At 39.0% G+C, this 14,619-nt stretch overlaps 1 protein-coding gene across 1 annotated transcript in view; it reads right to left on the bottom strand.

Moving 5' to 3' along the window:
• The window catches only part of tfap2d (transcription factor AP-2 delta (activating enhancer binding protein 2 delta)), a 119,353-nt gene that overhangs the window by 82,175 nt on the left and 22,559 nt on the right, over positions 1–14,619 (bottom strand). The window contains exon 4 of the mRNA XM_043687491.1: positions 6,860–7,025. Within this exon, the coding sequence (XP_043543426.1) occupies positions 6,860–7,025 (166 nt within the window). The remainder of the gene's footprint in view (positions 1–6,859; positions 7,026–14,619) is intronic.

The raw sequence follows: 14,619 nt of genomic DNA, 5'->3' as shown, positions 1-14,619 counted from the left end.
GCCCGAAATGTCGATTCTCCTGCTCCTTGGATGCTACCTGACCTGCTGCGCTTTTTCCAGCAACACATTTTCAGCTATCCCTCAACCAACATCACAAAAACATGACATTGCTGAATATGGATGCTTGCTGTGTACAAACAGGTTGCCATATTTTCTACATTACAACAGTGACTACACTTCATAAATGTATAATTGACAGTGAAACAATTTATGACTTTTTTTGTTGTTAATGATGCTATGCAGATGCAGACTTTTTAACTGACATTTGCCTATTAATCAAATGAACTTCCATGAATTATCTCACAGGAAAGGTGTCAGGGTCTGAAAAGAAGGGGTGAGAGAAAATTTGACACGAGGTTGTAATCTTCCAGAACTTCCTAGCTTCTGAGAAGGTGACAGTGATCAGAAAACAGCAAATGTAAAGTCTCTTTTTTCAAAACACATTGGGGATAGAAGGCAGAAAATTATCAGCCAATTACCCGAATATCTTCATTGGGAAAATGATCGAACAAATTATTAGGAAGTAGAAGAACATTTCAAAAATTGTAATATAATCAGGCAGATTCAACATGACTGTATAAAAGGGAAATAACATTTGAAACTCTATTTAGTTTTTTTTTGAAAAAGAGTGTAAGAAGGGTAAGTAAAAGGGAGTCATTGGAAGTAGTAATATTTGGATTTTCAAAAGGCATTCAATAAAGTGCCAGACAAATAATTACACCTCAAGATAAGAGCTCATGGTGTTCTGGCTGGTGACATAGATAAATGACTGCCTAATTAGCAGGAAACAGAAAGTCAGGATAAATTAACTGTATGTCACAAAGATTCCATATTTTTAAACAAAAATGGAAATGCTAATAGCAAATGTCATATATTCTAATATCCAGAATTAACATGAGGAAAACACAAATTAACAAGCAAACTGTGGTTATGACTAAATGGCCAATACAACCAAAATAAAGCCCAGAAATTCTGTCAGCTGTCATCCAGATACCAAAGAACACTATGAGTCATTGAATTTCTTCAAATCTTTTTGTATCATAAGGAACCTCAGCCTGTCTAATTAAAAAATTTGTCCATTGATTTACCTTCAAACACAACTCCAACTCAGCCTGAAGGTCCTTTTACTTCTTTGGCTTACAATGAGTTGTCAGGTGACAGGTCTCCAACTCAGATTATCCCAATAACAGCTCATATTCCAGTTGTTCAATCTCTTTTCCTAAGACTGCACTGCTCAGAATTGGCTGGGTTTCAACACAACATCTACACATTCCCAGTTATCCAATTGCATCAGACAGCCATTTCAGCTTTCCTGATTTCACACAGGTCACAGAGCCAGTGAAAAACTTTAACTTGCATTTAGATTCTTTAATATAGATTTTAACCCATAAGCTTCTTCTTACAGGATTAATCAGTTTCCTGGACAATCAATTGTGATGCAAAGTCTGATGTAAGATCATAAGATATAAGAGCAGAATTTGGCCATTCAGCTCATCTGCTATGCAAATCCATTAAAGCTGACATGTTTCTCAACCCTAATCTCCTGCCTTTTCCCCGTAATTCTTGATCCCCTTACAAAACAAAAATCTATTTATCTCTGGCTTACATACACTCAATGACTTGGCCTCCTTAGCCTTATGCGGCAGTAGCTCCACAGATTCACATTATCTTGTTGAGGAAATTCCTCCCCATCTCAGTTCTAAACGATGATCCCTTCACTCTGAGGCTGTGTCCCCGAATCTTAGTATCTCCTACTAGTGAAATTATCTCCTCCATATCCACTCCATCCAGACCTCTTAGTATTCTGAAAGTTTCAAGGAGATTCCCACTCATCCTTCTAAACTCCATTTTAGCACAGACCCAGAGTCCTCAGCTTCAGGTGTTTCTCAGGGTAGTGTCCTACACCCAACCATCTTCAATTGCTTCATCATAAGGTCAGAAGTGGGGAAGTTCACCAATGATTGTACAATGTTCAGAACCATTTGCAACTCCTCACAAACTGAAGCAGTCCATGTTCAAATGCAATAAGATCTGGACAATATCTAGGCTTGGGCTGACAAGTGTCAAGTAACATTCATGCCACACAAACGCCAGGCAATAACAATCATCAATAAGCAGCAATCTAACCACTGCCCGTTGACATTCAATGGCGTTACCATCACTTAATCTTCCACTATCCCGAACATCCTGGTGGTCACCATTGGCCAGGAACTCAACTGGATTCACCACATAAACACAGTGGCTACAAGAGCAGGTCAGAGGCTGGGAATACTGCAGTGAGTTAAACATCTGCTGAACCTCCGCAAATCCTGTGCACCACCTACAAAGCAAAAGTCAGGATTGTGACAGATTGCTGGCCACTTGCCTGGATGAATGAAGCTCCAGCAACACTCCAGCTTGACACCACCCATGATATAGCAATCCATTTGATTTGCACCACATCTACAAACATTCTGTTATTCTACCACGCATACTCAGTCATAGCAATGAGGATCATCAAAAAGATATATTACAGGAATTCACCACTGATCCTCAGACAGCATCTTTCAAACCCATGACCACTTCCATTTAGAAGGACAAGGACAGCTACATGGGAACACCAAATTCTTCTCCAAGACACTAACCATCTTGTGTTGGAAATATATCACCACTCTTTCATTGTCGCAGGTTAAAATCCTGGAATTCTTTTCCTCGCAGCTTTGTGGACCTACCTTCAGCGTAATTGCAGCTCACTGCCACCTTCTCAAGGTCAACCAGGAATGAGCAATAAATGCTGGCCAGCCAGCGACGCCTGTATCCCACAAATGAATATAAAAAACAAAACAAAAACCTTCTCATATGACAAGCTCTTCATTCTTGGGGTTATTCTTGTGACCACTCTCAGAACCCCTTCCAAGGCCAGCACATCCTTCCTTACATATGTGGCCCAAAATTGCTCACAATATTGCAAATGCAGTCTGACCAAAGCCTCATACAGTGTTAGCAGTACATTTCTGCTCTAGCATTCTAGCCCTCTCAAAATTAATGCTAACAGTACATTTGCCTTCCTAACTGTCAACTGAATTTCCATCTTAACTTTAAGAGAATCCTGAACTAAGACTCTTAAGTCCTGTGTGTTTCAGACTTCCAAAGTCTTTTCCAATTTAAAAAAAAATCCATGCCTCTAATATCCCTACCAAAACCTGTTCATAACATCACAGTTTCTCACATCCTATTCCATCTGCCACTTCTTTGCCCAATGACCTAGCCTATACAGGTCCTTCTGCCGTCTCCCTGCTTCATCAACACTACCTGTCCCTTTGTCTATCTTTGTGTCATCTCTAAATTTAATAACAATGCCCTCAGTTCTTTCATCCAGATCATTAATGTATAATGTGAATTTTTGTGTTCCCAACACTAAGCCCTGTGAAACTCTACTATTCACTGGCTGCCAACTGAAAAAGACCCATTTATCCCCAATCTCTGCCTTCTGCTAGTCATCCACTCCTCTATCCATGCCCCTAACACCATGAAGTGTTATCTTATTTAGCAGCCTCCTGTGCGAACCTTGTTAAACATCTTTTGGAAATCTAAAAAAGATCATTTCCACTGGCTTTCCTTTGTCTAACTTTCATCAAAATGTATCAAAACCTAATACTTTAATTGCTATAATATCTTGTTTTTGCCTCTAAAAATGCAAAAAAATGTCTAAGACTATAAATCCCTCATGATATCTGTTCAGTTGGATAATCACAGTAGTTCTCCAGATTTACCATTTTGTTTTTACATATGTTGACAGCTTAACATAAAAAAATTGCCTTTATATATTCATCCCCTATGAAATCTAATTTCAGGAAGTTGACATCTACGTGCTGGATTCTGGTAGTTGCTGCATTTTTCCAAATCTGCGTCTTCAAAAATATTTTGATCTCTCTATATATTGCATAAAGATTAATCTGATAAACATGGAGATAAAATTGGATAGGGAAGCCTTTATATCTGTGATAAAGTTCACCTGATTTCTGATACCACATGTCATAGAGTCATAGAGTCCTACAGCATGGAGACAGGCCCTTCGGCCCAAACAGTTCATGCCGACCAAAATGTCTATCCATGCTAACCCTATTTCCCTGCACTTGACTCATATCCTTCTAAACCTTTCATATCCATGTATTTGTCCAAATTTCACTTAAATGTTGTTAATGTACCTGCCTCAACTACTTCCGCTGGCAGCTCATTCCATATGCATACCATCCTCTGTGTAAAAAGGTTGCCCTTCAGGTTACCTTTTATTCTTTCCCTTCTAACCTTAAACTGATGCCCTCTAGTCCTGATTCCCCAACCCTGGGAAAAAGATTGAATGCATTCACCCTATCTATGTCTCTCGTGATCTTATACACTTCTATAAGATCCCCTCTCAGTTTCCTATGCTCTAAAGAAAAATGTCCTAGCTTTTCCAAACCCTCACTATAACTCAGTCCTGACAACATCCTTGTAAATTTATTCTGCACTCTTTCCAGTTTAATAACATCCTTCCGAACTGAACACAATACTCCAAGTGTAGACTCACCAAAATTCTGTACAACTGCAACATAACTTCCTGACTTCTATGCTCAATGCCCTGACTGATGAAGGCCAGTATGCCAAAAGCCTTCTTCACCTGTGAAACCACTTTCAGAGAACCATACACCTGAACTCGGTCCCTCTATTCCACTACACTCCTTAAGGCCCTACTATTCACCAAGAAATTCCTGCCTTTTTTTGACTTTCCAAAATGCAAGACCACACACTTATCTATAATAACTTCCATTTGCCATTTCTCAGCCCACTTCCCCAGCTGATCAAGGTCCTGCTGCAATTGCTGATAACCATCCACACTGTAAACAATATTGCTTATTTCAATGTCATCTGAAAACTTACCAATCATGCTTTGTACATTCTCATCCAAATAATTGATATAGGTAACAAACAGCGGTGGACCCAGCACTGACTCCTAAGGTACACTCGTCACAGGCCTCCAGTCCAATAAGCACCCTTCCACTATTACCCTCCGCTTCCTACCATCAAGCCAATTGCATATTCAATTTGCCAGCTCTCCATGGATTCCATGTGGCCTAACCTTCTAGACCAGCCTATCATGTGGCACTTTATCAAAGGCTTTACTGAAATTCATAGACTGTGTCTACCGCCCTGCCCTTATTGACCTTCCTGGTCACTTCATCAAAGAACCCTAACAAATTTGTGAGGCATGATCTCCCATGCATCAAGTTCTTCACTGTGAAATGCTTTTGACCCAATCACGAGAGAAAAATCCATTTGTGTTACTCTTTTACTATTCTAGATTTAGGGGAAAAGTGCATGAAGTAAACACACAGAAGTCAATGGCATCATGGTAATAACACAAGTAATCAAAAGACTAAGCCCTGTGATCTGGGGAACCAGGTATAAATCCAACTATTTTAGCTGATGGAATTTAAATTCAATCATTAAACCAGTAATTTAAAGATGGTCTCATGAAAATATTATTGATTGTCATTAAAAAAAATACTGATCTGGTTCACCAATACCTTTAGGGAAAAAGATCTGCCTTTTTTTATTTATTCACAGGATGTGGGCCTCATTGACTTGACCAATTGAGAAGGTGTGGAGAGTTGCATTCTCATATGTCTGCATCACCCACAGCACAGATCAGGAGGAAATTTCAGCATTTCAATCAAGAGACAGTAAAAGAATGATGCTATTGTATCAAGTCAGGATAGTGTGTGACTTGGAGGGAATCTTGCAGGTGACAAGATGCATATGCTGCCCTTTTCCTTGCAGGTTTTAGAGGAAACAGGTTTGGAAGATGCTGTGGAGAAGCTTTGGTGAATTATTGTAATGCATCTTGTAAATAGTACGCACTGCTGCCACTTTGTGTTAGTGGTGAAGGCAGTGAATGTGAAATGTGGTGGCTGGTGTGCCAATTAAATAGACTGCTTTGTCCTAGATGGTGTCAAGCTTCTTAAATATCACTGAATTTGCACTCCTCCAGGCAAATGGTTAGTATTCCTAATATTCCTGATTTCTGTACTGTTTGTAGTCAACACATGCTGAGGGAGATGGGAGGAAATTCTTTTGCCACAGAATTCTAAGTCTCTGTTCTATCTTATAGCAATTGCAATTTTATGGCTAATCCAGTTCAGTTTGTGGTCAAAGGAAACCCACAGGATATTGACAATGGGGGCTTCAGTGATAGTAATGCCTTTGAACATCAAAGGGCAATGGCTAGAATCACTTTTGTTGGAGATGGTCATTATCTAGCACTTATCAGCCCGAACCACAGGCAATTGAGAATCGAGCCCAAGCTCCTGGAACTGAATTTAAAGAATACCAATATAACACCTCGGTGGACTCTGCTCTGTAATTACTTCCATCCAATGCCAAGTATTTTGAGGTCAGAGAAAGTAGAAGCCCAATCTAATCTGTCAATAATCTCACCCTCAGAAGAATGCTGCTTACTGTAACAGTACACATGTTCTTTTACCATCCTATTTAGTGATGTGTCAGATTTAAAACAGCTTTTTTGTTGTTAATTGTCAACTACTAGAAACTGGTTTAATTTAAATTAATTTTGATTGAGTCCTTCATCACCGTCGGACAGCAAGAAGAACTATAATGTCATCAGAATTCAAGTTTACATAATCTCTAAAACAGAGATATGTTCCTTAGATTCTAGCTGTGCATTTTACCATATAGCTTCAATTGATATCTTGAACTATTGAAAATAAGAAAGATTGGGATGAGAAAAAGCCCATTTAGCTTGACAAGCCCATTCAATGCAGATTCTTTGCACTCCCCATAATGAGTTTGATGTATATTGTGATTTGTGATTAAAATTTACCTTCGTAAGATTCCTCCTAAAAGAGAAGCATTGAGACATTCTGGTGGTGACAGACGCCTTTTCACTTCTGCAATGGTCACTTTATATTTGGAAGTAGAGCTGAGTAGAGACAGACGTCCAGGTACAGAACAAAACAGGTCCGTTGGATTAACAACGCAAGTGCTACCTAAAAACAATACAATAAATTGTGAAATATGAACTGATTGTGATTCTTTCTGTTTTAAAAATATGTGGTTACAGAAAGTGATTAAAATGTGTGCACAGCAGCACATCTTACCTTACAACATTTCAAGATGATAAGTTTGCATATGAATTGAAAGCTAAAAAATCGTGAAGGTGTGCAATGTGCTTTCTTATAATTTGGCTAAAACAGACTAAATCAAAAATTGGATAACTATCAGATATTATTGTCATCAGTGATCAATCAAGAGATCATCACAAAGATTATTTACACTGCCAGTACAAAGTAGGAAACCTCATGTGCAAGACCATTAATATTCTGCCATTGCAGAAATGCACTAAATTTATTCCTAATCAACTAACGACATTGAACTTTATTTCTGTGTTGGCAGATAATCACAATTTTTCCCATTTCTATTTCCCAATACTAAAACCCTCTATTTCATTATGATTACCCTGCACTGCTCAAAGATAAAATCAACTACAATGAATCCCTACAAGTCTCCAGTGACTATTTTCACCATATATTATTGGACTCAACCAACTAGAACGAGAAGTCTTAATTTCTTTCCCCAGTCTGTGATTATTTTTGTTGATTTTGACTGGTGCTGTGACGGCAGTGTTACACTTGACAAACCACCAAGTTTCACCTCATTTTGAATTTCTGAGAAATTCTAACTTTTTTTTGGATAAACTTTGATGTCAAAGAGATGGGACAGGACCCAGATTCTAACTCTAATTTATGTTGAATTAACTCATAGCAGTAAGTGTAATAGTACGAGCACAACAATTGGCTTCAGCACATCCCCACAGACACCTGGCAATTTCTGGCCCAGGACCATTCAATGTGGAGAATGAGCATCCAGGAAGGTGTCAAGCACCTTGAGATTTACTGTAGGGAAAAAAATGGAAACCAAGCAAAAACAGCAAAAGGAATGTGCTGTTGTGGCAATGTCCCACCCATCCCTTCCTGTTACCACCATCTTCCTCAAGTGTAACAAAGCCTGCAGCAGCCGTATTGGTCTGTACAGCCACTTACGGACTTACCCTGAGAGTAGAAGAGAGTTATCTTCGTCTGTGAGGGACTGCCAATGCTGATGGTGGTTTAGGAAAGTAAAAGGTCCAATGTTGGCAATCATAATTATTTTTGAACAACTTCTGTTGAAAGTAGAATGGACATAGGCAGGGTTTGGATGAGGGCAGTATCAGGGTTAGATATTATGATCCAAAAGTTGTATAATCTGGAAAATCTCAGTATTAAGAATGAAATGTGATCATTTGAATGGTGTAATATTGAAGTTTAACCAGTGAAAATTGCACAAACTCTAAGCATAGGGCACTTGCAACTTAGCCAAAACCTTAGCATCCGTTAGGATAGTGGCATATAGGATTTTCTCAAAAAGAAATGGGCGGCACGGTGGCCCAGTGGTTAGCACTGCTGCCTCACAGCGCCAGAGACCCGGGTTCAATTCCCGCCTCAGGCGACTGACTGTGTGGAGTTTGCACGTTCTCCCCGTGTCTGCGTGGGTTTCCTCCGGGTGCTCCGGTTTCCTCCCACAGTCCAAAGATGTGCAGGTCAGGTGAATTGGCCAGGCTAAATTGCCCGTTGTGTTAGGTAAGGGGTAGATGTAGGTAAGGGGTAGATGTAGGGGTAGGGGTATGGGTGGGTTGCGCTTCGGCGGGGCGGTGTGGACTTGTTGGGCCGAAGGGCCTGTTTCCACACTGTATGTAATCTAATCTAATCTAAATATGAGTAATCTCAAGATTTCAGGAACAGTTCCTGCAGATCCTGTCCATGAACCTGTGTAGCTGATTACTTATTAATAATGCCCTTAACAACTGTGGATTTTCCTAGATCAGGCATCCATCCAATTGCCTACACTCTCCCACAAATGATCGACATTGTTACGAACTATAGCATCAGGAATGAGACCATGGGAACCACTTTAAGCCTATTTCCTTTAAAGGAGGATGGTCACTAATTGATCATTTAAAAACAAATAGCATGGGCTTGAGTTCTTGATGGTATGGTAACAGGAAATATAAGCTACTCATGAATGTAATGGTGAAGAATATAACAGAACAATGTCTGACTCTATACCACTATCCACTGAATCGTAATGGGCACACAATATATCTCATAAAATGGTGTGTCACCATTTGGAGGAGTGGTTTCCAGCAGAGTGTGCTTTCTCTCTGCAAACCGACAAAATGACTAAATTGTTTAGGCTTTTTTCTAGCCCATACTGCCCAAGATCAAAGCTTATAACTGGAAGCATGAGATCAGTCATGTGTTATAACATGCACTTCGTTTGCATAATTTGAGGAATTAGAAGTATCTTGGGCATAAGTGGAAAAATATGTTGAATTTTGCTTGAGATAATTGAAACTATGAATTGTATATTTAGGAAAAATAACTAATTACACCAGATTTATTGGGCAGTGAGCAACTAATTAATTAGTAATGATGGTTTTTGAGAGGATAGAATATTCATTTTCAAAAATTATGTTGAAATCATGGGAATATATATGTTCATTGGTATCCAATTATTGTAAGAAAATGTTAATGCCCTTAGCCACTTCTCCATGATGTAAATTTAAAAATTATATTTAGAAATCTTAATGAATTATTGACAAATTTGCTTTAAATAAACTGCTTAATGCTTGTGTCAAGACCATGAACATAATGAAGTTAAGATGAATTTGCTTGTTTAATGTCAAATTGCCTTGTTAACATTTTTTTAACAAATGTAACGTTCATGGTTGAACATAGCTGAATTATTAATAAAATGGCAAAATTTCCAAATATTGCTGCTTTACAGAAAATAGAGACAAAACAGTAATGTCTTCAGCAGAAAATTCATTGCGCTGGTTAGTACTTATCTTGAGATTGTTTCCAACAAATACAATAAATGATTAATCCATGCCCAAGAAGTGTTCATGAAGAAAAATGAAACTCCTCTTAATGAAAAAGATAAATACTATTTTCTTCCTAAATGAATAACGAGCTAACAATATTACATTCTGAAACATTCTACATTTCAAAAACAGAGTGGGTCATTTTAGCATTTATCACTGAGTGAAAATGGTTAAAATTATCTGGCCATTGCTTAACAAGAAAGAGTTTTATTTTAATATTTCATCAAAGTAATAACTTTAACAAGTTAGTCACTTATATTTTGTTGTACAGTACATTTTGCACAAGATCTCAAGATAATTATTCAGGAGGAAAGCTATTCAATGTATCCAGATCTTTCATCCCTCCCCACAGAATTCATCAACTGTGGATTCGAACGACTTCTTAATCAAAGTGTGTGTTTGACACTATTCTCCCTAAAAGTCCATTATATGCACTGATCATTCTTTGGATGAAGAAAAATTACCAAACAGTTCTAAATTTGCCTTGAATTTGTGTCCTATTATCCTCCCTCTCCTTTTGACATTTCATGGTGTTACCATTACTGAATCGCTCACTATCAACATTATGGGGGTACCATTGATCTGAACCTGAAACTCAACTGGACTAGCCATATAAAAACTAAAAGGCTAAAAATTCTGTAACAAGGAACTTACTTCCTAACTCCACAAAGCCTGCCCACCGTCCATAAGGTATTAGTCAGGAAGATGGTGATATTCTCCCCACTTGCAGCTCCAACAGTTCTAAAGAAGCTTGAAACCATCCAGGGCAAATTTTATTGGCATCAAGTCTACAAACATTCACTCATCCCACCTCTGATCCTCAGTAGTAACACTGTTTGCTATCTTTAGGATGCACTGCAGAAATTTACAAAGGCACCTTAGACAGAGCCTTCCAAATCCACAACCGTTATCGCCTGTAAGGACAAGGGCAGCAGATATGTGGGAATATCACCAGCTGCATGTTCTCCTTCAAACCACTCACCATCCTGACCTGGAAACATATCATTATTTTTCAGTATCTCTGCATCAAAATCCTGGAACTCCATCCCAGCAGCAATATGCATCCACCTGCAGCAAATGAAATGCAGCTCATCACCAGCTTCTCAAGGGCAACTGCAGTTGGGGAATAAAGGCTGATTTAGCCATGATACACATAATTTAATTTTAAAACAGGTATCTATAATTAACTTTTCCATATTATTTAACACATAAATGGGAACATCCTTCTAACACTCCATCCTCCAAACATCTGCACTGTGGTGTCCTTTTCTCAAAGATTTACAAAAAATCCTCCAATCATTCTCCAAAACTCATATCTTAAGTCAAAGGTCTCATTCATGGATCCTCTCTATATTGTTTCTTGCATTTGAAAAGATCAGAATCTGATGAAGGACAGCACTTAGCATCGAATACCATCAGTTGGATTTATTTTCTTTATTCTTCAGCATTATTTGATCTTGCAGTGCAATTTGCTGTAAATGAAAATTGTAGTGATACACATAGCGAGATTCATGGGGCACCTGGACTTGGCTGAGTAATGGTAATTTTGTTTGTCTATTTCCTTAACCAATAAAAATGAATTATTTAAATAATTAACATGCACATGAAAGTTATATGTTTATGGGGATTCACAGCAAAACAAATTCTTCTTTGCTGTACAGAAGCCTTTTTAGCTATTTCGTCTAGTTCCTACCCTACATATTCTTAAGCAATGACATTTATATCCATTACACACTTTCCAATCCATTTTCTTTCTATTTTATGATTTAGATATGTTATTTAATGCATTCATTCTGCTCTGGAAGATTTACTCCCTTTCATCAATTTCCTAGTTAAAGTTCCATTCTAGTTATGTGTTTAATGAGGCATGTGCAGGACAATTCTTATTAATTACTAATCGATTCCAAAGCCAGTGAAAACATAAATTACTTTATTAATAATTTCCATATACCATTACTTAGCAGATGTAATTTTGTGTGCAATTTTGCTCTGCTTTCATGGCACACATATTGCAATTTTTGATCCTCATGGACAGTGAGCTCCAGTAAGAGTGTCAAAATGCATCCAGCAATTTAAGGTAATTTGCAATTCATAGCAATATTCCTTCCCCACCATAGATTAATGTTATTAATGCAATAATAATGATGGGCACAATGGCTCACTGTAAATTCTAGGCCATTGTCTCCCTCCTCAATGTGCAAAATGAACATAATGTAGTCTAATGCTCAATAGTTTGAATATTCTCTCACTAATGTACTGCAATATGATATAGTTCAACATTCTAGTAGTTTGCTAATTGTTATGTAGCAATGGTTGGACATGTTTATTGTTGATTTACATAGAGTGCATCTTTATCAAGGAAAGGGCTATTCACACAGTACTTTTCTTTTTTTTTCTATATGTAACATTCTTTATTAATAAGAAATAAATATTATTGTTCTTATCAAACACGCAATTTGCCCAACTCAATTTTTACTTCTTCACTGCCACTTAATTGGGCAAAACCTATAAGCTTGACAAATATTCATTGAGTTTCTAAAACTATATCATTGGTACAAATTCAAAATTAGTGTTGTCCAAAATCGCTTCTTAACACAACCCATACATTTCTCCCCACCCTCATATAACTCCTTTCATAAGGATTTGTTGTTTCCAAGTCCTCAACAAATTTTTTTTTTCATTCTCAAAATTTACCATAAATCCTCACAGCTTTTAGGTTATTTGCCTTTCATTTGGAACGATAGCTAGATGCTTTTCGGAATCTCAGAAATTCACATTGTAAAGATTTTTTCACTGAAGATATTAATACTTCAAAATAAAAAATGTCAAAGAGATGGAAATGCAATACACAAGGAATAAAATACTGCAGATGATTAAATTTTGATATGAAAACAGAAAATGCCACAAATAGTCAAGCAACAATGACTAAAGTTTCAGGCCCATGGCCTCTCAGCAGGATGACTAGAAAATACCCTGTGGAATCCATCTCAGAGTGTCTACACTTTGTAGTATTTAGGAAAAAGTGATGACTGCAGATGCTGGAGATCCAAGTCGAAGAGCATGGTGCTTGAAAAGCACAGCCGGTCAGGCAGCACCTGAGGAGCAGGAAAGTTGACGATTGGATGAACTGCTCCTCATTCTTAATAATTTCTCCTTTGAATCCTCCCACTTCCTCCACACCAAAGGGGTAGCCATGGTCACCCGCATGGGCACCAGCTTTGCCTGCCTCTTCATCGGGTACGTGGAACAGTCCACCTACTACAGCTACACTGGCACCATTCCCCACGAGGAGGTTGAACAGTTCCTCAACTTCATAAAAACCTTTCACCCTGTCCTCAAATTCACCTGGACCATCTCGGACACCCCCCTCTCCTTCCTGGATCTCTCCATCTCCATTTCCAGTGACCAACTCAGCATAGACATCTACTTCAAACCCACCGACTCCCACAGCTACCTGGACTACATCTCCTCCCCCCCCCCCCACTCCCCTGTAAAAATGCTATCCCGTATTCCCAATCCCTCCACCTCCACCACATCTGCTCCCAGGAGGACCAATTCCACCATAGAACATTCCAGATGGCCTCCTTCTTCAAAGACCGCAATTTCCCCTCCTACATGATTGATGATGCCCTCCAGCACATCTCATCCACTTCCCACAATTCTGCCCTTGAACCCCACTCCTGCAACTGTAACAAGTATAGAACCTGCCGGTCCTCACCTTCCACCCCACCAACCTCCAAATACATTGCATCATCCTCCGCCATTTCTGACACCTACACAGAGACCCCACTACCAGGAATATATTCCCCTCCCCTCCCCTATCTGCATTCCGGAGAGGCTATTCTCTGCAACTCCGTTGTTATGTCCATGTCCCGTATGAACCCATCCTCCACTCCCGGTACCTTATCCTGCCACCGCAAGAAGGGCAAAACCTGCACCAACATCTCCCCCCCCTCACCTCCATCCAAGACCCAAAAGATCCTTCCACATCCAACAGAGATTTTCCTGTACTTCCACACACGACATCTACTGTTAGTGAGTTTTGAGAAGATTTGTAGCTCAGGTTGAGAATCTGGGTGTGGGTTTGCTTGCTGAGCTGGAAGGTTCGTTTTCAGACATTTAGTCACCATATTAGATAACGTCTTCAGTGAGCCTCCAAATAAAGCACTGGTGGTGTGGCCTGCTTTCTATTTATGTGTTTGGGTTTCCTTGGGTTGGTGATGCCATTTTCTGTGGTGACATCATTTCCTGTGGCAATGCCATTTCCTGTTCTTTTTCTCAGAGGCTGGTAAATGGGATCCAAGTCAAGGTGTGTGTTGATAGAGTTCTGGTTGGAATGCCATGCTTCGAGGAATTCTCATGCATGTCTCTGTTTGGTTTGTCCTAGGATGGATGTGTTGTCCCAGTCGAAGTGGTGTCTTTCCTCATCCATATGTAAGGGTACCAGTAAGAGTGGGTCATGTGTTTTTGTGTATAGTTGATGTTCATGTAACCTTAAAAATCACACACCAGGTTATAGTCCAACTGGTTTATTACTAGCCACAAAAAGACATGACCCATTCTCACTAGTATCCTTACATATGGATTAGGAAGGACATCACTTCAACTGGGACAACACATGCATCCTAAGACAAGCCAAACAGAGACATGCACGAGAGTTC

This window comes from Chiloscyllium plagiosum, chromosome 3 (genome assembly GCF_004010195.1).
Source record: "Chiloscyllium plagiosum isolate BGI_BamShark_2017 chromosome 3, ASM401019v2, whole genome shotgun sequence".
NCBI classification, from domain to species: domain Eukaryota; kingdom Metazoa; phylum Chordata; class Chondrichthyes; order Orectolobiformes; family Hemiscylliidae; genus Chiloscyllium; species Chiloscyllium plagiosum.
This window is presented reverse-complemented; position numbering and strand designations above follow the sequence as displayed.